The sequence below is a fragment of the Heterodontus francisci genome, chromosome 24 (genome assembly GCF_036365525.1).
Source record: "Heterodontus francisci isolate sHetFra1 chromosome 24, sHetFra1.hap1, whole genome shotgun sequence".
Classification (NCBI taxonomy): domain Eukaryota; kingdom Metazoa; phylum Chordata; class Chondrichthyes; order Heterodontiformes; family Heterodontidae; genus Heterodontus; species Heterodontus francisci.
In genome coordinates this window covers 55904536-55929163 of record NC_090394.1, presented here as the reverse complement: position 1 = coordinate 55929163, position 24628 = coordinate 55904536, and the positions used below count along the sequence as shown (strand labels likewise).

Sequence of the window (24628 nt, the reverse complement as noted above, 5' to 3'; positions counted from 1 at the left end):
AGGAACGCAAGCACCAGCAGCTGATGGGGACTAATGCCCCTCCAGATCCTCCTTCCCCTTCACTTCTGATCTGACCCCTTGCCGTGTATTCATTATACCCTCTGACCTTCCCCTCTCTGACGCTGAACGATCTGTGCTCAGCAAAGGACTCAGTTTTATCCCCTTACGCTCCCACCTCCATGAATTATGTGCTTGGCATGACGTTGAGCTCTTCTTCCGTCACCTTCGCCTCCGTGCTCACTTCTTTGACCAGGAGTCCTCCTCCCGACCAGCAGATCCATTCACCCGCCTCCAGCATTCTCCCTCCACCTGGACCCCTCTCTCTGGCCTCTTCTCCGCTCTTTGATCTTTTCATTGAAAACTGTCAGCGAAACATACATGAATAGGAGTAGGCCACTCGGCCCCTCAAGCCTACTCCGCCATTCAATAAGTTCATGGCTGAACTGATTGTTCCACATTACCACCTACCCCCAATAAGCTTTACGTCGGCCGTCTCTATTTCTCTGCTCCCCTCACTCACTCTAACCTGTCTCCCTCTGAATTTGCTGTACTCCCTTTTTCTCAGGTCTAACTCCGTCATTGTGATCAAACCCACTGACAAGGATGGTGTTGTTGTTGTCTGGCGTACCGACCTCTACCTTGCAGAGGCTGAACACCAACTCTCAGACACTTCCTACCTTCCCCCGGACCATGACCCCACCACTGAATATCAAGTTACAATCCACAGGAATGTCACTGACATCATCTCCGGAGATATTCCCTCTACAGCTTCCAACCTCATAGTCCCGCAACCCCGAATAGCCCGCTTCTACCTCCTTCCTAAAATCCACAAAAAGGACTGTCCTGGTAGACCCATCGTTTCAGCCTGTTCCTGCCCCACTGAACATATTTCTTCCTATCTTGACTCTATCTTTTCTCCGCTGGTCCAGTCTTTTCCCACCTACGTCTGTGACTCTTCTGACCCCCTACGTCATTTTGACAAATTCCAGTTTCCTGTCCCTAACTGCCGCCTCTTCACTATGGACATCCAGTCTCTCTACTCCTTCATCGCCCACCAGGACGGTTTGAGGGCTCTTTGCTTCTTCCTTGAACAGAGGCCCAACCAGTCCCCATCTACCACCACCACCCTCCACTTGGCTGAACTTGTTCTCACATTGAACAACATCTCCTTCAACTCCACTCACTTCCTTCAAGTAAAAGGTGTTGCTTTGGGTACTGCATGGGTCCTAATAATGCCTGTCTTTTTGTGGGTTATGTCGAACATTCCTTGTTCCAATCCTACTCTGGTCCCCTCCCCCAACTCTTTTTCTGTTACAGTGATGTATCGGTGTCATTTCTTGCTTCCGCCCCGAACTGGAAAACTTTATCAACTTTGCTTCCAATTTACACCCCACTCTCCCCTTTTATATGGTCCATCTCCGACACTTCCCTTCCCTTCCTCGACTTCTTTGTCTCCATCTCTGGGGATAGGCTGTCCACTAATATTCATTATAAGCTCACCAACTCTCTCAGCTACCTCGACTACACTTCACACCCTGCCTCCTGTAAGGACACCATCCCATTCTCCCAGTTCCTCTGTCTCTGACGCATCTGCTCTGATGATGCAACCTTCCACAACAGTGCTTCCGATATGTCTTCCTTTTTCCTCAACCGAGGATTCCCCCCACTGTGGTTGACAGGGCCCTCAACCATGTCCAGCCCATTTCCCGCACCTCTGCGCTCACCCCTTCCCCTCCCTCCCAGAACTGTGACAGGGTTACCCTTGTCCTCACTTTCCACCCCACCAGCCTCCACGTCCAAAGGATCATCCTCTGCCATTTCTGCCACATCCATTGTGATGCCACTACCAAACCCATCTTCCCCTTTCCCTCCCCTGTCAGCATTCTGAAGAGATCGATCTCTCCACGACACCCTGGTCCACTCCTCCATTACCCCCGACACCTCATCCCCTTCCCACGGCACCTTCCCGTGCAATCGCAGGTGGTGTAATACCTACCTTCTCTGTCCTCACTATCCAAGGCCCCAAACATTCCTTAGCAGGGGTTTACTTCTTTCAATTTAGTATACTGTATTTGCTGCTCACAGTGCTCTACGTTGAGGAGACCAAACGCAGATTGGGTGACCGCTTTGCGGAACACCTCCACTCAGTCCAAAAACATGACCCCGAGCTTCCTGTTGCTTGGCATTTCAACACTCCCCCCTGTTCTCATGCCCACATATTTGTCCTGGGCTTGCTACAGTGTTCCAGTGAACATCAATGCAAGCTCAAGGAAGAGCATCTTGTTTACCGATTAGGCACGCTACAGCCTACCAGACTGAACATTGAGTTCAGAAATTTCAGAGCATGACTGGACCCCCTTTTTTTATTTGTAATTTTATTTTGTTTGTTTCATCATTCAATTTTTTTTACCATGTGCTTGTCCACTTTTTTCATGTTTGTGCTTTTGGCTAGGGGTGTTCATTATTCTGTCATTTAACATCCTCTCTGCACTAATGCTTTGTCTTTCACTACACCATTAACATGCTCTTTGCCTTTGTCCCATGACCTCTTTGTCAGTTATTCTCTGTGACCCTCTGTCCTATCAACACCTTCCCTTTTGTTCTCTTTTGCCCCACCCTGCTTTATTTGCTTAAAACCTATTACATTTATAACCTTTGCCAGTTCTGATGACAGGTCACTGACCTGAAACGTTAATTCTGCGCTCTCCACAGATGCTGCCAGACCTGCTGAGTATTTCCAGTACTTTTTGTTTTTATTCCAGCATAGACTAGTTGGGCCAAATGTTCTGATTGTGTTGTACATTCTGTGTAAAGAATAGTTCTGTTTTGTTGTCTTGTTCTGTTGTGATTTTTTTTCTTTTTGAATCTATAAGATTTCACTTTTAATACATCTCTACTACGTTTTCAGTTGAACTTTTTAAGTCTAGATTTTTGAGAGTAACAAGTCTGCTGCAATTCCTTTTAACACATTAATAGTGTAGCTATTCTCAGCACTGTTTTGTAATGTATTAAAACAATATTGGCCGCATATGGACTGCTGAAACGAGTAGACCCTTTGAGTTATACTCGAGTTATACTACTGATTATTCAACACCAAATATTTTTGTTATTTGAACACATCATAATTTGTTTTTCTGACAGATCTAAGAAGATGTTTGATGGTATTTATCGGGTTTGGGAGGATTTGAGCCTACAGGACGTTCATATTCCACAGAAAATCATGAAATTGGTAGGCGCTGCATAATACTCTAACAAGATTATTTTTTAACCACAATGTAGTAAATGGAAAAATGAGTTGGTGAGATTTTCTATTTTGGTACCAAGGGTAACTTTTGACATGTTGTTGAGAGTGATTCTTATGCCCTTTTTCTATAAATAGTAATCCATTGTTAGTATTTTTGTAAGGGGATATTCTCCTATAACAATAGATTTGTCCATGTGGACCAAGGAATACTGATTTGCATGATCAATGTTCAATACCTGTGAAACAGATTAACAGCCAAAACCTGTAGCTAGAGCTCTATTCATGTAAACTCTAATCTGTAGCACTAGAAACTACAATGAGCAGAGAGTGAAACATCAGAATTAATACATTTTGCTTCAGACATCCAGTGTTAAATATTGCAAGAACTGGATGATAAGTTATTACAGAAAAAAAATCAGTAACCATCCTGAATGGTCCTGGTATGCTGGTATTGAACTTGTGATGTAGTTAACAAATTTACTGCTCGTCCTTTCATCTCATATGCACCTCTAACCCTGTTTAAAGCACTAATAAAGTTTTGATCAATTTGTTACTGTACATTGAGTAACACGCTCCAGTAATGCACTTGAAAGGCTAAACGAAGAACTACTTTGTAAAGTACAGTAGGAACAAATCATGATCAAGAGCGAGAAACAAGGAAAGTAACTTTCCATACCCACCATCTCCTCCATGTAAGGGTTCCTTTGAACACCCCGGTGGCTAAATTGGATAGCCCCTGAAAATGGGTGTGTGATTAACGCATGCCCATTTGATGTAATGGAGGCAGGGTGCCATTTTTGTGCTGTTCGCTCATTTACATGATTTCTATGTGCAGCCAGTGTTTATTCTTTCATGGGAGATGTGGGCATTTTTGGCAAAGCCGGCATTTGTTACCCATCCCTAATTGCCCTTGAACTGAGTGGCTTGCTAGGCCATTTCAGAGGACAGTGAAGAGTCAACCGCGTTGCTGTGCGTCAGGAGTCACATGTAGGCCAGACCAGGTAAGGACAGCAGATTTCGTTCCCTAAAGAATATTAATGAACCAGATGAGTTTTTACAACAACCAATGATCGCTTCCATTAGAAGACTAGCTTTCAATTCCAGATTTTTAGAAATTAATTGAATTTAAATTCCACCAGCTGCCATGGTGGGATTTGAACCACAGTCCCTAGGGCATTCATCTGGGCCTCTGGATTGCTAATCTAGTACCACTATTTCACCGTGTCTCACTGTTCTGTTGAGTGGCTACACTCATCAGCAGGGGATGCATAATCAATACTTGTCAGCACTAAAAGCTAGCCTGCATTTCTTAAAAGAGAGGTCCATTGTGGCTGGAGCAGGTGCTGGGAGTCCTGTGGGAGCTGAATCTGACCTGGGATAAACAGAAGAATGGCACAACATGGTAGAGCGCGGGCACCCAGATTTTCTGATAGGTCATGATAGAGGAGGAGAGACATCCTGTATTTGCAGAGGGCCACGAGGCCCTCTGGAAACATAAGGCAGTGGGAGCAGAAAGTCGTGGAGGTCAGTGTAAGGATTCTAGCTCTAATGACTTGGATGCAGTGCTGCAAGAAGTTTAATGACCTCACATGAGTGGTCAAGGTCAGTGAATGCATCTTCAAATGCCATATCCTGTCAACTGCACCACTAGCCCCCACCATTGCTCAAATCACTACACCCCCATTACTCACCTACCAGCAATCTCTATCAATCAGGACTCCTAACAACATGCATATGCCTCACCTCATACTTGTACACTTAGCACTGTTGCAAGCACAAACCCACATTCATAGCATGCGCACACTGTCAGTAATTCAAACATGACAGCTACATCACACTCACTGATACATTCCCCTCTCTCTTGCAGGCCAAACTGATGCACAGCTGGAGGCAGCAGGAACTAACCAGAGAGAGCAGTGCGCCTACAAACTCTAACAGTGCTGAGAGACAGTGCTGGCCATTATCGGAATGGCCATTGCTGAGGCCATGGCTATTGGCAGGGATGAAACCATTGAGGATGACTGTATCTTTATACCTAAGCTTCCTCCTCATTCCACAATCACTTCTGACTTGTAAGCTGCAGATGATGTAAGCATACACACTGTATTTTTCCCCCTATCCTCACCACAACCTTGTGCCTCTTTCCTTTCAGATACCCAATAAGTGCAACCTGATGAGGCAGTGGAGGAACACCAAGAGTGATGACTATGGCGCCACACTTTCACTTGATTTCACACGCTCTCAGCCACCAGCCCAGATATTGACACTACCTGCATCTTAGAGGATGGATTAGAGATGCGATCTGCATGTGGTAAAACACTGGGCACAAGTGAGCTGCAACCATGTCAGGGGTAAGGCTAGTGCAGGTTGGAGGGTGAGATTGCACCCACATTCTGTTGCAGAGGACTCAGATGAGGACTTTGGGCTGAGCAACAGGAGGAGGGTATATGAGGGCATATACAACAAAATGCTTATTGCATTGGAAAGCCTGGATTCGATGTCAAGGAGCATGGAGGAGTCCAGCACCAACTTGACACAGGGCTTTGTGCAGAGTTTGGAGCCCATCCTTTCCAGTATGGAAGTGATGGCCAGCTCCATTAGCACACTTGTGGACCCATCTATGATGCAGCGTGTGATGGCTGATGTCTCAGCTTCCATCAAAAGTCTGAGTGCTGTATTCAAAGCTCAGACAGAAGTCATGTAAGGTCAGTATTCTACCATGCAAGCTCAGACTTCTCCCCTCAGAGCTGTGGATACCAGCTTCACAGGGGCTTGCAGAATGTCAAAGCAGTCAAGCAATCTGTCCTTCAACAGATTACTAAGATTTCTGAGGCACTGCCCCGGGAGATTGACGGTACCTCTGTGGAGTAGGCGCCTGCTGTCTTCTCTGAGGATGATCGTATTCGTCCACCCACCCCTGCCATTCTGTCAGTGCCCTCGCTGTTGCCGTCAGTCAACCAGCCCAAACTGCTGCCACCCAGACTGAAGTAGTGCAGTCTTCAGAGCAAGAGCTGCTTAAGGTCGCCCTCCAAGGCCCACTAGTCTGCTCCACTGAAAGTGAGCAGCCTTTCACCAGCCATGCTGCAGCCACTGGGGTAGCACTGCGTAGGAACACTAGGAAGGGTAAAGGCACACGGAAGACGGGCGCTAACGGAATGCACGAGGGTCTTTAGCTTACGTTTATATGCAATATGGCATAATTTGTTTATAAATTTTGTTTGGAATTTGTATTTTGTAGTGGCTTTTATTTTTGCATGTGGTGAAGAGGGCAATGTGATGCTTAGTAGCAGAGGGAAGATGAGGAGGAGACTGTTGGTGAATGGGGAATTGGGTTTGTGGTTACTGGCATTGCACTCGTGAGTTCTTCACATGCAGGGACTGTCGAGGTTGTTGCTTCCCTTCCTCCTCCTCCTCCCTTAGCTGGTTCCAAGGGCTGTCCTCTCATGATGGCAAGATTGTGCAGCCAGCAGCATACCTCCACACATCTTGAGACCCAGTCAGTACTGCAGGGCTCCTTCTGAGCAGTCCAGGCAGTCAGATTGTTGCTTCAGTATGCCTCAGTGGTTTGCTGTATCACATGTTGTGTGTAAGCATGGCTGTCGTTGTATGCATGCTGTACGTGTGTGTGTCGGTGGGGGGGGGGGCGGTAACGCCCAAGAAGGATGTGGGGGTGGATTGCATACCGGAGTCATGAGCCATGTCAGTGGAAAGCCGTTGTTGCTCAGTATCCGTCCTTTTGTTTGCTGCAGCTGGTACAGCAGACTGCTGCAGAATGACGGCATTATAATTGCTGCCAGGAAACCAGGCATTGATCTGCATGAATCGCTGCTGCCTATGGTCACGCACCATGTGGATGTTGAGGGAGTGGAATCGCTTTCGGTTACAGTACACGGCAGAATTGATGTGCAGTGCCCACAAGGCAATGTGCATGCAGTCAAAGCACCCTGCACCATGGGGAAGCCTGCAGTTCCAGCAAACGTTCATGCTTGCTCTGTCTGCTTTCCTTTCGCATGAGTAAATGAAATTAAGTTAGCCCTTGTTGAATAGAGCGCCTCAGTGGCTTCCCTATGTGACAGTGGATGGCAAACTGCGAGATGTTGCTAACATCTCCAGCCTAGAGGGAGCCAGATGTATAAAGGTTCATTGCCATGGTCACCTTCACAGCATTGCGGTCCTTGCCCTGTTCTGAAGTTGCAGTTGTGGCTGCAGCAGGTGGCAGATTTCAGCGAGGATCTCCTTTAGTGAAGTGCAGACGTCTCTCGTACTGTTCCTCGCTGAGTTTCAGGTAGGAGAATTACTCCCTGAATACCCTTGGAGAATGTGGCATCTTCTCCTGAGATGCTGCCCCTAACCCACTTCTAAAAGCTTGTCCTGTACTGCATGGCCTCTGATCATTGCCCCAGTTATGCTGTGTTCCAGGAGGAAGGCCTCTGTCTGGGAGCAACTGGTTTGTGCAGAAGGCTTGAAATCAACAAAAATGTTTCTGCACCTGCCACACCAGTCTGTAGACTTTTGAAACTTGAAACAACAATGGAAAGCACCAAACACTTGTCGAATTGTAGCAACAGCCAGAAGAAATCAACCAGTGGCCAATCTGTAAGTAGCTGATGATCCTTTTAAATAGCGCTGGCGGGTGGTCCTTCCTGCTGCTCAGCTGAGTGAATTTGAGTGTTCGTCGCCTGGAGCTGCTGACGTGTTGAACGCCAAAATGGCAGTGCTGGCATTGAATCAGCGTTGCATGCTGATTGACATCATGATCTGCCTGCTGTATATACCTATGGCGGATGTTCACTCTTTGCGCTAATGCTTTAACTAAGATGCTTTGCATCAGAAGTATGCGTGTGCTGCAGCTGGCATTTTGGATCCCTAACCGTCCTTATTGTGTCCAAAAAATGGGCACTTCCAAGCCTAAGTTCTTGCCTCTCCCCCCCTCCAAAATATCCCAATGGGGCCTATTATATGAAATATTCATTGCTGTTGAATAGAAATGCTTTTGTTGTTGTATTGTTGAGGGTTCATGTGCTTAAATTTCTACAGTAGTTATTGCTAATGAACTGAAATATTTTTAATAATTATCACTATCATTTAACTTTGAGGAAAATGCAGTGCCGTCTCATTAGGCAAACATTAAAGTGATTAACATTTTACGAAGAAAATGTTGGTAATGCTAAAGACACCTTTCATTATATCTAGACCTGTCTTTAGCTAGAAGGGCAGGTTGCTGGCTTAACAGCTACCATCAATCACTGAGATCATAATAAGTGAACAGGGTTTTTTGAGGTGAAACACTTTGCAATTCCTAAATTCTCTTCACCTGATGACTGATTAGGTTCCTAACTATCACAATCGGCAGATCTGAGCAAAAGAGACATTTGGCTTGAACTCAGTTGTGTTCTTGTTTTGAACTAGTAATTAAGCCACTGTTATAACTGCCAAGAAACTGAGTAATATTGGTTTGGCTTTAAAGTACTTAAAGATGTTCCTTTACCATCAATTTTTAGGATACAGCTGAAGATGAAGAGGATGATTTCTTAAAAGGCGAGTCACTGCAAAATGAGAATGTTGGAATCACGCCGAGCTCTTTTGAATCCTACATGCAAAGTCCTAGCAGTGTTGGGTCTCCACTTGTTACGTTTCCACTGCATCACTTTTGAACTTGATTGTAAATCAGATAAATATACACATTTTCAGATGTGGTTTCAAAAACTGTTGCTTTCCATTTGTATGATGTGCATTAGCAACATAATTTGCTGAGATGGAGAAGAAAATTCTGCATCAGAGTCTGTTCAGGAACATTGTAAACTGAAGTTTGCTTTTGTCTGGACCACTATTTTTCTTTAACTTGCTGAGTTCCTTTGTCTAATTGACTCAGATGCTGTGTAAATATTTTTGTATATTTGTGTATATAGTAATTTGTAAATCTTAACATCTGCTATGCTTTTGTTTTAAATGATCGTCATAATTGCTTTTTAAATTATCTTTGGTTTGGTTCCAACAGATCCTCCTGGTTGGATCAAATTATTTTTCTTTCAGGAGTGAAAAATAAGTCTTAATTACTAGTTCAAGACAAGAACACATACAAAACCAGTGGTCACAGTTTCCAAATCAATGATACCAAAATAGTAATCCCAAGCACTGATTTTTCCTTTATAATGTCTAATTATTAAAGTAATGTTTCAAATTCTTTTCACTACTTGATTTTGTAAGAAGCATGCTTATTTTTTTTGCATTTGATGCGGGCAACTGATGCTAATCTTCAGTTTACCCGCCCTTTTCTGTTATTGTTCTGCTTGCTGACTTTGGCCACTTTTTCTTTAAAATAAGCAGCTGGATGAGAGCACTGACCTAAATATAACAGCTACAGGAACTGAAAGTAGAGGAATATTTGTTTTTTAAAAAAAATTTACCTGGCTTCAGTTTACAGCCATGATTACTTCTACCAAAAATTTATCAATGTATATGTCGTTAGGTCAGGAAGAGATGGGTCACATTTTAGTTTAAGGCACCCTAGAGGAACATGGGGCTGCAGCATTGGAACTGTACTTGGTAGCTTGCATGTCTTTCATTTGAGGTGAACTTTTATGCTGTAACACCCTTGTAAAAAGTTGTGCCTTGTTGTTTGAGGTGTAACTAGGTTTTTAACGGTATACTAAATTCATAATTGCTAGTAAATAACCTCTCTGGCCTGGAAAAACTAATACATATTTGCGGAATGTCAGATATATCCATTATGATAAATTGCATACATTTTTAATACTTTTAAATAGTCAGAGTTATACAGCACAGAAACAGGCCCTTCAGCCCATCATGTCTGTTCTGGCCATCAAGCACCTATTCTAATCTCATTTTCCAGCACTTAGCCCGTAGCCTTGTGTGCTATGGCGTTTCAAGTGCTCATCTAAATACTTTTTAAATGTTGAGGGTTCCTGTCTCTACCACCCCCTTCAAGCATTGTGTTCCAGATTCCAACCACCCTCTAGGTGAAATTTTTTCCCCCTCAAATCCCCTCTAAATCTGCTGCCCCTTACCTTAAATCTATACCCCCTGGTTATTGACACCTCCGCTAAGGGAAGAAGTTTCTTCCTATAGACCCTATCTATGCCCCTCATAATTTTGTATACCTCAATCAGGTCCCCCCTCAGCCTTCTCTGCTCTAAGGAAAACAACCCTAGCCTTTTCAGTCTCTCTTCATAGTTTTAGTTTCTACCTTAATCTCACTTGTGAATATCCCAATTTTTATTTTGTTGTCTGTAAAATTACTGACCCAGATTTTTGCGGTTGTAATGATGAAACTGTCAGCATTCATTGTCGTGACCTTGTGAAACTGACAGCAACCTCTGGCGTCTGCACATGCGCAAGTGAATGCAAAAATGCAGAAGTTGCTGTTGGTGATTCTGTGCTCCTCCACAGGGTGCACTGTTGAAGTTGCCAAAGACAATTTTTAGAAATCGCTAAGCTGTAATATTGCTGTTCAAAACCCCCACCCAAAATGTTATGCCTTATTAATGCAGCGTAACTGGGTTTTAAAGGCATATTAAGATTTAACTACTTCTGAACGACCTCTCTTGCCCTGGAAAACTAATTTTATATTAGTGCAATGTCAATTTTTTGCATTATAAATTTGATCACCTTTCGTCAGAGCTCTGGAATTAATATAAAATAAAAACAAAGTGCTGGACATACTTAACAGGTCAGGCAGCATCTGTGGAGAGAGAAGCAGAGTTAATGTTTCAGGTCTGTAACCTTTCATCAGAACTCTGAAGAACTCGTACCATCAGAACTCTGAAGAAAGGTCACAGACCTGAAAGCTAACTGCTTCTCCCTCCACGGATGCTGCCTGACCTGAGTATTTCCAGCACTTTGTTTTTGATTTCCAGCATTTGCAGTATTTTGCTTTTACTTTAGCTCGGAAATTAGTATGTTTGTATATGGTTTAAAATACTATATGTGACTTCAACCTTCTCCCAACCCAAAAAACCTGCTTGTACAAAATTGAACCGAAGATCAGTGTTTTTGTCACCGTATGAGTTATTGCATGGGCTTTGATTTTACGAAATAATTTTAAAACTGTCAACTATTATGTGGAGTAAGACTCAAACCTTGTCTCGCAACAACTTCCCCCACTTTAAAAGTAGAGAGATCTGCATATTCCTATAGGGTGCAACTCTGGTCGCAGACTAGCTGTAAAAACTTAATTGTTGAAGGCTCTGTGCACAAGCTGCTGGATGATGTTCAGTTGGTACGCGGCTGCTGCTGGGTTGTGATGTATTGTGGGACCTGTAGTTTCGGATTCTGGCACTTGCCCGGAAATGACCTCACTCGTACCATCAGGTGACTACATCTTCCAGAGAGCACTGGGGCAGGTGTGACGTTGCTGGTGGCTGTGAGGTTTGTTCTTTGAGCAAGGGGTTGCGGATGTGCTGCAGTTATGCCACTTTTCATCGATAACCACCCAATATGCCTGCCTTCATCAACTGCAGACTTCATTGAACGTTATTCGCAGTTAAAGGTGAGCTGGGACTTTATAATTGAGAAGCGTCTTCAGCCTGGGTGTGGTGCGCGGCTGTGTTTACCTGTCCAGCTGAGAATGGGCAAAGAGGTAGAGCCAATGACTAAAGCGAGAGGTTGCCAATTGATGGCTGGGTTAACTACTCTGGTTTGGATGTATACCTGGAGGTTTCTGCATCTTACCAATATTTAGTCTTGGTAACGTCACAAAAAATTATGAGAGGTCACAGACCTGAAACTTTAACTCTTGTTTCTGTCCCCACAGATGCTGCCAGACCTGCTGTTGTATTTCCAGCACTTCCTGTTTTTAATTTCAGATTCCCATCCTCTGCAGTATGTTGCCGTTATTATCACAAAGTTATCTGGTCACTTATCCCATTGCTGTTTGTGGCATCTTGCTTGTGTGTAAATTACTGCTGCATTCTTTTGCATTACATTTCAAAAAGTACTTTTGTTGTCTGCGAAGGGTCTTGGGACGTCCTGAGCTTGTGAAGGGTGCTATATAAATGCAAGGCCTTTCCTTTACAGTCATAACTTCAGAGAATGGTTACAGCACAGAAGGAGACCATTCAGCCCATAGTGTTTGTGCTGGCTCTCTGCAAGAGCAACTTAACTAGTCCCATTCTATTTTTAGTTTAGTTTAGAGATACAGCACTGAAACAGGCCCTTCGGCCCACCAAGTCTGTGCCGACCATCAACCACCCATTTATACTAATCCTACACTAATCCCATATTCCTACCACATCCCCACCTGTTCCTATATATTTCCCTACCACCTACCTATACTAGGGGCAATTTATAATGGCCAATTAACCTATCAACCTGCAAGTCTTTGGCATGTGGGAGGAAACCGGAGCACCCGGAGGAAACCCACGCTGACACAGGGAGAACTTGCAAACTCCGCACAGGCAGTACCCAGAATCGAACCCAGGTCCCTGGAGCTGTGAGGCTGCGGTGCTAACCACTGCGCCACTGTGTCTTTTCCCCATAGCCCTGCAGATTTCTTTCTCTTCAGATTGTCCAATTGTCTTTTGATACCACTTGCTGCATAAAATAACATTTTTCTTCATGTCGCTGTTGCTTCTTTTGCTAATCACCTTAAATTGGTGCTGTCTGGTGCTCTATCTTTTCACCAAGTTTCTCCCTATCTACTCTGACCACCTCTATCAAATCTCCTAATTTTCTCTTCTCCAAGTTGAACAGCCCCAACTTCTTGAACCTGTCCACGTACTGAAGTTTCTTGTGCCTGGAACCATTCTCGGGAATCTTTTCTGCACTCTCTAATGCCTTCACATCCTTCCTAAAGTGTGGTGCCCAGAACTCGGCACAGTACCCCAGTTGAGGCTGAACCAATGATTTATACAGGTGTATCATAACTTCCTGCTTTTGTACTTGATGCCCCTATTAATGAAGCCTAGGATCCTGTAAGCTTTATTAACCACTTTCTGAACCTGCCCTGCCACATTCAAAGGTTTGTGCACATATAGCCCCAGATCCCTGTGCTCCTGCACCTGTTTTAGAATTGTACCCTTTTATTTTATATTGCCTCTCCTCATTCTTCCTACCAAAATAAATCACATCACACTTCTTTGCGTTAAATTTCATCTGTCGCTTGTTGGTCCATTCTGTCAACCTGTCTATGTCCTCTTTAGTCTATTGCTATCCTCCTCACAATTCACAATGCTTCCAAGTTTTGTGTCATCTGCAGACTTTGAAATTGTGCCCTGTACATCCAAGTCTACGATATATATATATATATATATAAACACTGACCCCTGAAAGACCCTGCCTCCAGCCACCCCGTCCAATCAACAACCTCCATCCTGCCTGCCTGCCCCCCCACCCCAACACTTCTCCAATATTTTATAACTTACAAATAAAGTGATTTTTCTCCTGGGTTGCTCATAATAGTGTCTAGGAGAATCATCTTTTATTCCCAGAGACTCCACTACAATCCTGGAGGGTTGGCAGCTTTAGGGAGGACAGCTGGACCAACAAAATGAACCATGTAAAATCTGAGTGGCTGCACTAGCGGAAGAAATTAATTTGTGAATAAATGTAAGATTTTTCTCTGGATTAGGAAAGGTTAAGGATCAAACCAGACACTAGTTATTTTACTAACTCTAAAGAATTTCAATGATATTAAGACACAAGATGCCATATAACTATTATGGGGAGTGCAACTCAAAACCAGTTCTTCTTTTTCAGGAAATAAAGGAGTTTTTTTCCCCAAGTGGCTTTTAATTGCTACTTGTTGTCTAAATCATTGTCATCCTGTGTCTTTCATATTTTTGTTAATGGGACAACAGTTCACACTGAAAGTTAATGCTCCTAGACTTTCTTGAGAGTAGGCACCAAAAAATCCATCTTAATTTTATTTGTAAAGAAACTATCTTAATTTCTACACACATTCTTCATAACTGTAATATTAGGCTTCAATAATAGGAAGGCTTTAGAGAGGGTAAAACACAGATTCAGTAGAATGCTGCCTGATCGGAGAGTGCAAATCCAGAGAAAGACTTGAAAAAGTGTCTTATATGATAGAAGTGTGTAAAAATTTGAAAAGATGAGACAGGGTAGATGAGCGTAGACTGCTTCCAGCAGTTGGATGAAGAACAAGGGGTCACAGATACATAGGAACATAAGAAATAAGAGCAAGAGTAGGCCATTCAACCAGATCATGGCTGATCATCTACTTCCATGCCATTTCCCTGCGCTATCCCCATATCCCTTGATATCTAGAAATCATTCGATCTCTGTCTTGAACATACTCAGTGACTGACCCTCCACACACCTGTGGGGTAGAGAATTCCACAGATTCACCGCCCTCTGTGAAGAAATTCCTCCTCATCTCAGTCCTAAGTGGTCAGCCTCTTATTAGGAGACTCTGTCCCCTGGTTCTAGACACCCCCAGCCATGGGAAACATCCTTCCTGCATCAACCTTGTCGAGCACTCTAAGAATTTAGTATGCTTCAATGAGATCACCTCTCATTCTTCTAAACTCTAGAGAATATAGAATATTTCTTCTTTTGGGCCTCCTTATCTCGAGAGACAATGGATACGCGCCTGGAGGTGGTCAGTGGTTTGTGAAGCAGCGCCTGGAGTGGCTATAAAGGCCAATTCTGGAGTGACAGGCTCTTCCACAGGTGCTGCAGAGAAATTTGTTTGTTGGGGCTGTTGCACAGTTGGCTCTCCCCTTGCGCCTCTGTCTTTTTTCCTGCCAACTACTAAGTCTCTTCGACTCGCCACAATTTAGCCCTGTCTTTATGGCTGCCCGCCAGCTCTGGCGAATGCTGGCAACTGACTCCCACGACTTGTGATCAATGTCACAGGATTTCATGTCGCGTTTGCAGACGTCTTTATAACGGAGACATGGACGGCCGGTGGGTCTGATACCAGTGGCGAGCTCGCTGTACAATGTGTCTTTGGGGATCCTGCCATCTTCCATGCGGCTCACATGGCCAAGCCATCTCAAGCGCCGCTGACTCAGTAGTGTATAAATATAGAATATATAATGCAAGATTCAAATAAATTTAGAGGATAGGAGAAACTTCTTTACAGTTGTGAGGATGTGGAATTCACTTACAAGGGCAGTCTTTGAAGCAGAAGCTATGTCAATATTTAAGATTAGATAAGGAGTGAAAGAAAAGGAGTTGAAGGGCTTTGGGAACAAGATAGATAAATGTGTTTAGAATTACTTCCTCGCATGGATGGTAAACGCTGACATGGATTGGCTGGGCTGAATGCCTGTTTCCATGTTGTAACACATTTATTTCCATGTATTTTAAAATAGAACCGTTGGATCCAATGGAGTGATTTGGCTTAATGCCCTGAATCCATGTTGCCTCTATATATCATTGTGGAGTCAATATAAGTCCTGTGATTTGGGCATTGCAATACTCAGCCCCTGTTTTCCAAATTATAATTCAGATACTGCTGTATAAACATCCTGATGATGATTTTTAGCCTGGTCTGTGATTGTGTGTGTGCAGTCTTACCCAACAATTTACTGTTTTCTGCCTATTGTGCTACTTTGTGGCAAAATGATCACAGGCATGTAAACATTTCAGCAGGTATCAGTGGATCCTGATCAAAAGTGAGAATACTGACTCTGTTTCCCTTTCCTAGCCAGGATCCAATTATAGTGCCTTATTGCTGCCCTTGTTAAATCAGCTATCCGGGATAGCGTAGGCATTAAATCTGTGAAAGGTCTGGGTTGTATACCTCATTCCACACCATGTGTTATGTTTGCCTACTGAACAGTTAGGAGAATTGCATAAATGAAATTTTTGACGTGTACTCAAAGTGCATTTGGATAGATTTCTGACGTCTGAAATAACTAGTTGAATCATGGCTATTAAACATAGTAGTCATTCCTAGTATCAGTGTGTCATCTGACAAGCACATATTTAATGTAAGCTCTGCTCAGCAGTATGATCAATCCAAATACTGAATTTGTTAAGCCCTCTGGTAATGGCTTGGCTAAGTCATCAATGGGCAACATAACAAATATGGAGGATAGTGAAAGATATAATTGATAATTACTCTAACTGGCGATACTAACGTGAAAACTCACACCTTAGACTTTCCTTATTCTGTGAATTTTTTTTTCATGAGGTAGACTTCTTGACCGAGTAACCAGAAATGGACGCAAACTGCCTCACTGGAGGTAAATTATATTATCTATGTCAGTAAGCACTAATTTTGTTATTTCATGCAGGAAGGTGCAAAATCTCTGAAATCAAAGCCAGTGCACAAGATAGATTCTAAAGGTCTTTTATATGTTCAACAAAGAGAATTTGCGGCAACAACTCCTCAGGATGGTAAGCATCCTTATCTTTCACATTTTTGAAGATAAAGTTACAGGAATGAACAAAGACCATTTGCCATCTAGGTTGTCCTATCTCCCAGGTTCACTTTAAGCACCAATCTTATTGATTTTTTTTCTCTATCCCAAACCAGTGTCTGTCCCTTGGCTGCACAATATGGAGTTGATCTAGTTGCCTTCCAAAGTTTAATGGAGTCACTTTAGTGCACTAGGTGGCAGTCTATCTACAAACATTAAAAAAGCTGTTCCATAAATTAAATTTAGCTTGCGACTTCTTTTGGTGTATAAATATACCCATTACTGTTTTTCTTCCTATACGCACCTTATCAATTGCTTCACTTTTAAACCCCATAAACAATATTCTCGATCACTTTTTTCCTAATGAGAAGGAATGCAACTTTTTGAAAAGAAACAAAAATTGATTTACATAGTGTCTTTCATGACCTCAGGACTTCTCAAAGTGCTTTACAGCCAATGAAGTACTTTTGTAATGCAGAGATTGTTGTAATGTAGGAAACACCTTGCTGAGCACAGATTGGCCGTTACATTTACCTGTACAGCGACTACACTTCAAAACAAATTGGCAGGTTGTAAAGTGCTTTGGAATGTCCTGCGGACATAAGGTGCTATATAAATGCCAGTGCATTCGTTCCTAACTTATTGATCCAAAACCTGGAATAGCCATGTTGTCTTTGAATGCATTGCTCCACTTCTGTAAAATGGGGCAGTGGGAGTCAATTTCCATATTAAAACAAAAGCATGCACCAGACTGCTTCAGGGAGTGGCTGAGCCCCCACTGTACCTGAGTAGACATTAGTAGCATCATTGTGACTCATTGTTGAACTTCTGTTCATTTTTACTAGTAGTCATATGATATTGGGCAATTAGAGGATGGACTGTTTCATAATGACTAGAAAGTTCTGCTAAGGTGGAGCTGTTTGACATTCTGTCCCATCACAAAGTCTGATTGTTGTGTTCGGTACATCCTGAGAGGTCCGTTAGAGGTCGATTGCTTTCTTTGTTACTTATTCATTGGTAGATCCCCCAGTTCAGTTATGTTTTGTTACTGTTCTATGAATATTATAGTTGAGGCAATCGGGTGCAGGTGACTTTGGATGTATGACACTTTCAAGCATCTTGGATGCACTATTAGTGAATCACTTGTGTGTTGCTCTTATAAGGACCATATTATACGATTTAATGCAGGATGTTCTGCTGAGGTGAAACTGTGTCACTACAGTAACACAAAGTCTGATTGCCATGTTTCCTGCATTACAACAGTGACCACACTTCAAAAGTACTGTATTAGCCGTAAAGTGCTTTGAAACATCTGGTGGTCTTGAAAAGTGCTATATAAATGCATGTCATTCTTTCCTTCTCTCTTTACTCTTAAATACTAGATATGTTCAGACTTCAATTGTCAGTCAAACTGTAGGTCATAACCCTGAGTTTGTTTCTGTCAAAGTGTGGTAGTTAATTTACCCAGGGTGTACAGAAATATAGACACCTGTGTCGAGTGGCTGTCTTTGTTTCTTTATACACTTTCTGGAAATGGTAGGGACAAGAAATATTGTTTTTATAACATTAAATCTGTTGTGATGCTGCTCATGGTAAATCAGAGTTGCTGTTTTATAAGGGCTAGGGCATTTTTACCATGTATTCTGCTAAAGTGTAGATGCATATTCCTTCAAGACCAGAGGTGTAATTGCTCAGGATACCTGAAATTATTGCTCTGGTCAGTTACAGATCAGACTGGTTTTCTGTCTTTTTGTTAAAAAAAAATGTTTAAGGCCATAGTTGTCAAGTAAATATAAGCAATAATCAATCAGATTTTAATTGGGTCAGGGGAAGTTTTGAATTAGCTCAAGTTTGTGGAGGGTGGGAGGCCAACCAGGAGAAAATTAGAATTATTAAGTCTGGAGGTGACAAAGCCATGGATGAGAGTTGAATTGTCACTCAACACAGGTGTTAATATTTCCGTACACCCTGGGTGAATTAACTACCAGGCATTGACCGACACAAATTCAGGGTTATTACCTGCAGTTTGACTAGCAATTGAAGTCTGAACGTATCCAGTATTTATTGAATTACAGGTGTGCTGAAGGATGGTTGGAGATGAATGGTATTACAGTGGTGATGGGCAGTCTTCGTAATGAAAAGGATATGGGAATGTAAACTCAATCCAGGATCAAATAGGACAGGGAGGTTACAGTTTTGTTCAGCCTGAGATGGGCTGCTGAGGGGGTTGAAATTGTTGGCAAAGAAGTGGTGGAGTGGTAGAGCTGGCTGGAATCTATGTGGAATCTGGCCCCTACTTATGTCTATGGATGATGTCGCTAAGAGATTGCATGTGGAAGAGAGAGCGACTGTTATGAACGCTGTACTTTGTAATGTGATTGTTTTCAAAAACACTGATTTTTTTTTTGTAAAAGTTTAAGATAGAGTCAGAGAAGTCAGTTGACCTCATCAACACTGCTTAAAGACGAGACAGAAATCTTGGTTACCTGGACAACAAAGATCCAAGCTCAAAGACTCTTTTGAAAAACAGAGACTGTAGGGGTATAACAGCTGAAGAACACCGGGTTTCACCTTCCTAGACTTTTGGATCATAAACAAGGAGTCAGTGATTCTGAGAATACAAATGTGCATGGCAGTTGCTAACACCTGGAAAAAATGGACAGCCTGGGTGGCTCTGCCGAAGCCAGACTTGTGGACTTTGCACGTTGGGAAAGGACAATGGGCTATTGACTTTTGATTCCAGCTAAATTTAACAGATTTTCTGAAGGCAGACAGGCTGTAAGAAAGGAGACCAGCGGTTGCAGCCTCCGAGTAGGCTGTAAGGAAGACGACCAGTGGTGGCAGCCTCAAGGGAGAGAGAAAGGGAACACCTCCTCTCAGAGAAGACTGATACAGCGAAAGGCTGCGCAGACTTGAACCTATTTTGAAAGTTGAAGTTTGCAGAGAAGACCAGCAGGGTCATCAGGGATCGCCTTATTCATGGACTTCCAGGTTGAAAGTGTGTTTGGAGAAGTGAGTGAAGAGGACGTTGACTTTGCAATCGGGAGGAATTTGGCACTTTTAACTGCAAAGATTTCACTATCAAAGAGGACTGTGCAACATATAAGTGTGGTGTGAGGTTTACAAGTGTTTTATTAAGTCCAGAAAGTTCATTTCTTTTTAACTTGGAGGTATCAGCTACTTGCAAAGTACTATTTAGTTAATGGGGATTTCTTTTTAGTTATAATAGAAGTCTCAACATGAAATCTTGTCAGGTAATTCTTTAAATTGGTCTCAGGAGTTTGTATCTCTTATTTTAACGTTAATGGTCTTGCTGAGGTTGTAACAAATTGGCTGTGGTCTGGGATATGAATTCAGCAGCTGTAAAATGGGTTTGCTGGAATTTTCCATAGTTTTTAAATGAGCAAGATTTCACATTTACTTTGGGGTTCAGTGGGAAATCAATGAGTGCCATTAGTGTACAAGAAATTAAGAAAGGTGATTTGACTCTTAGTATATTGCATCAGTTAAGAGAGATCGGTTTGGTTGTGATAGCACTTGGGGTTCGTATAATGGATTGTTTCCTTGCTTGATGCCGGTAAAAGAAGAGGATGTTTCCTCTAATGTTCAAGTAGAGCTAGCCAAAATCAAGTTGAGATTGGAAAGAGAAAAGGAAGGAGACAGGAAAGGGAAAGAGACAGATCATTACAGTTTGACATGAAAAAACTTGAATTTGAAAGAGAAAGGGAAGAAAAAGAAAACAAGAATTGTGAAAATTGACACTACGAAGTGAGGCAAGTAAAACTTAGATTACAAAAAAAGGGAGTGCAGCGAAGGTTTACCAGACTGATTCTTGGGATGGCGGGACTGACGTATGAGGAGAGATTGAGTCGGTTAGGATTATATTCGCTGGAGTTCAGAAGAGTGAGGGCTGGATCTCATAGAAACCAATAAAATTCTAACAGGACTTGACAGGGTAGATGCAGGAAGGATGTTCTTGATGGTGGGGGAGTCCAGAACCAGGGGTCACAACCTAATGATACAGGGTAAACCTTTCAGGACTGAGATGAGGAGAAATCTCTTCACCCAGCGAGTGGTGAGCCTGTGGGACCCGCTACCACAGAAGGCAGTTGAGGCCAAAACATTGTATGTTGTCAAGAAGGAGTTAGATATAGCTCTTGGGGCGAAAGGGATCAAAGGATATGGGGGGGAAAAGCAGGAACAGGTTACTGAGTTGGATGATCAGCCATGATCATAATGAATGGCGGAGCAGGCTCGAAGGGCCGACTGGCCTACTCCTGCTCCTATTTTCTATGTTTGGGGATGAATCCAATTTAACTCCTGGTTTTGATTTTGGCAAGGAATATTTGCTTAGTGCCTAAATTCAGTGAGGAAGGAGTTGAAATGTACTTTGTGTCCTTCGGAAAAAATTGCTACGAAGTTGCAATAGCTGAAAGAAAGTTGGACAATTTTATTGCAAAGTGTTTTAGTAGGAAAAGTGTCAGAGGTATATTCAACACTTTTGGAGGAACGGAGTGAAGTGATTATGAAGTGGTTAAAACTGCAGTTCTCTATGCTTATCAGTTGGTACCAGACGCTTACAGGCAAAAATCAGGGATTTAAGAAAGAAGCAGGGTCAGACATTTATGGAATTTGCTAGAGAGAAGGAAATGATATTTGATTGTTGGTATTGGTCCATGAAGATTGAAAGCCTTAGGGAAGTAATCCTAATGGAAGAATTAAAAAAATAGCCCCCCTTCAGGAATAAAGTCTCACCTGGAAGAACATAAAGTTGGTAAAATAAGGAATGCAGCAGAAATGGCACATGACCCATAAAAGCAGTCGTTGCAGGCCACAGTTTGGAAATTTTTAGAGAAATTGGAAAAATAGGGTGGATAATGGGAACAGATACGGTTTTAGTGAGAGGGTAAAGGAGAGGATACAGGTAACCCTCAGTGTGGTAAAAATGATCAACAGTGCAATGCGCTTAGCGGCTATGACAGGTTCCAGCTCTTCATTATGAGATTGAAACCAGTCTGCATTCCTCTTTGCACGTTTGCCGTAGGTGGTCAAAGCTGACTCATAGATGGCGTCTCTGATGTGGGCCCACTTGGTCTCAGCATCCCCTGTGGGAGTGTTTTGAAGGGCTTTTACAAGTGAATTTAGAAATTTTTGTAACAGCTGTGGAAGCCCCCAGCGAGTTAACATCCGTAGCACTTAAAGCAGCCAGAAGCACTGCACAAAGAACAGCCAGGCGCTGCGCAAATGACTACTGGCAACACCTATGCAGTCATATTCAGCTGACCTCAGACACCGGAAACATCAGAGGAATGTATGATGGCATTAAGAGAGCTTTTGGGCCAACCATCAAGAAGATCGCCCCCTTCAAATCTAAATCAGGGGACATAATCACTGACCAACGCAAGCAAATGGACCGCTGGGTTGAGCGCTACCTAGAACTGTACTCCAGGGAGAATGTTGTCACTGAGACTGCCCTCAATGCAGCCCAGCCTCTACTAGTCATGGATGAGCTGGACGTACAGCCAACAAAATCGGAACTCAGTGACGCCATTGATTCTCTAGCCAGTGGAAAAGCCCCTGGGAAGGACAGCATTATCGCTGAAATAATCAAGAGTGCCAAGCCTGCTATACTCTCAGCACAACATGAACTGCTTTGCCTGTGCTGGGACGAGGGAGCAGTACCTCAGGATATGCGCGATGCCAATATCATCACCCTCTATAAAAACAAAGGTGACCGCGGTGACTGCAACAACTACCGTGGAATCTCCCTGCTCAGCACAGTGGGGAAAGTCTTTGCTCGAGTCGCTTTAAACAGGCTCCAGAAGCTGGCCGAGCGCGTCTACCCTGAGGCACAGTGTGGCTTTCGTGCAGAGAGATCGACCATTGACATGCTGTTCTCCCTTTGTCAGATACAGGAGAAATGCCATGAACAGATGCCCCTCTACATTGCTTTTATTGATCTCACCAAAGCCTTTGACCTTGTCAGCAGACGTGGTCTCTTCAGACTACTAGAAAAGATTGGATGTCCACCAAAGCTACTAAGTATCATCATCTCATTCCACGACAATATGAAAGGCATCTCATCAGACCCCATTCCTATCCTGAGTGGCGTGAAACAGGGCTGTGTTCTCGCACCCACACTGTTTGGGATTTTATTCTCCCTGCTGCTCTCACATGTGTTCAAGTTCTCAGAAGAAGGAATTTTCCTCCACACAAGATCAGGGGGCAGGTTGTTCAGCCTTGCCCGTCTAAGAGCGAAGTCCAAAGTACGGAAAGTCCTCATCAGGGAACTCCTCTTTGCTGACGATGCTGCTTTAACATCTCACACTGAAGAGTGTCTGCAGAGTCTCATCGACAGGTTTGTGGCTGCCTGCAACGAATTTGGCCTAACCATCAGCCTCAAGAAAACCAACATCATGGGACAGGACGTCAGAAATGCTCCATCCATCAATATTGGCGACCACGCTCTGGAAGTGGTTCAAGAGTTCACCTACCTAGGCTCAACTATCACCAGTAACCTGTCTCTAGATGCAGAAATCAACAAGCGCATGGGAAAAGCATCCACTGCTATGTCCAGACTGGCCAAGAGAGAGTGGGAAAATGGCGCACTGACACGGAACACAAAAGTCCGAGTGTATCAAGCCTGTGTCCTCAGTACCTTGCTCTCTGGCAGCGAGGCCTGGACAACGTATGTCAGCCAAGAGCGACGTCTCAATTCATTCCATCTTCGCTGCCTCCGGAGAATACTTGGCATCAGGTGGCAGGACCGTATCTCCAACACAGAAGTCCTCGAGGGGGCCAACATCCCCAGCTTATACATGCTACTGAGTCAGCAGCGCTTGAGATGGCTTGGCCATGTGAGCCGCATGGAAGATGGCAGGATCCCCAAAGACACATTGTACAGCGTGCTCGCCACTGGTATCAGACCCACCAGCCGTCCATGTCTCCGCTTTAAAGACGTCTGCAAACGCGACATGAAGTCCTGTGACATTGATCACAAGTCGTGGAAGTCAGTTGCCAGCGATCGCTAGAGCTGGCGGGCAGCCATAAAGGCGGGGCTAAAGTGTGGCCAGTCGAAAAGACTTAGCAGTTGGCAGGAAAAAAGACAGATGCGCAAGGGGAGAGCCAACTGTGTAACAGCCCCGCCAAACAAATTTTTCTGCAGCACCTGTGGAAGAGCCTGTCACTCTAGAATTGGCCTTTATAGCCACTCCAGGCGCTGCACCACACACCACTGACCACCTCCAGGCGCTTACCCATTGTCTCTCGAGATAAGGAGGCCAAAGAAGAAGAAGGTGGTAAAAATGATAGTATCAGCTACTTACGAAGTGCTATTTAGTTAATGTGCATTTCTTTTAGTTTAGTTCTAATAGTCTCAACGTGAAACCTTGTGTAATTCTTTAAATTGGTCTGGGGAGTTCATCTCATATTGAAAAGTTAATGATCTTGTTGAGATCCTTACAGGGACCAAGAATAGATCTTTCGGGAATCTGGAGTTAATGGTAGAAGGGATGGCAAGAGATATTGTTTCTGGGGATATTCTGACGACAATCCGGTAGGATCAAGCAAAGGCAATCTCAATGAGCTCGGCAGTGGAGGAGAGGATGGTGCGGTTGACGTTGTCAAAGGCTGCACACACAGATCAATGAAGACAGAGGGATAATGAACCATGATTACAGTCACAGGATATCATTTGTGAATTTAGGGCTCCTTCAGTGCTGTGGCAATGGCAAAAGCCTGATTGGCGAGAGTCAAACTTGCAGGAAATACGGACACAGATTAGGGAGGCAATGGCATTTTCAAGGTGGTGAAGTGGATTTGCAGAATTGTTGATGCTGGTTTTGATGGGGAGGGAGACAGTACCTGATGAGAGGTAGCCATTTACAATGTTAGCTTGCATTGGGGCCAGGAAGAGAAGTTGGTTGGCCAGTATATTGGAATGGAGTCAAGGGAGCAGAACAAGATTTCAAGCACAAGATGAGCTCAGAGAGCGCTTGATCGGTGATTGGAGAGACACTCAAGAAAGTCA

General features: G+C 43.5%; 2 protein-coding genes across 6 annotated transcripts in view; both read left to right on the top strand.

Moving 5' to 3' along the window:
- Positions 1-9425, top strand: part of rrn3 (RRN3 homolog, RNA polymerase I transcription factor) — a 51086-nt gene extending 41661 nt beyond the window's left edge. For 2 of the 5 annotated variants that reach the window (XM_068056240.1, XM_068056242.1), the window contains 3 exons: positions 3142-3229; positions 5112-5332; positions 8746-8867. In XM_068056240.1, the coding sequence (XP_067912341.1) occupies positions 3142-3229; positions 5112-5332; positions 8746-8779 (343 nt within the window). In that variant the 3' untranslated portion in view covers positions 8780-8867. Of the gene's footprint in view, positions 1-3141; positions 3230-4079; positions 5077-5111; positions 5333-5396; positions 5591-8745 lie in introns of those variants that run through there. The other 3 variants (XM_068056241.1, XM_068056243.1, XM_068056244.1) reach the window with 3 other exon arrangements.
- A 2174-nt stretch (positions 9426-11599) lies between these two features.
- Positions 11600-24628, top strand: part of ntan1 (N-terminal asparagine amidase) — a 28197-nt gene continuing 15168 nt past the window's right edge. Inside the window, exons 1-2 of the mRNA XM_068056235.1 lie at positions 11600-11753; positions 16474-16576. Coding sequence (XP_067912336.1) covers positions 11673-11753; positions 16474-16576 — 184 coding nt within the window. The 5' untranslated portion in view covers positions 11600-11672. The remainder of the gene's footprint in view (positions 11754-16473; positions 16577-24628) is intronic.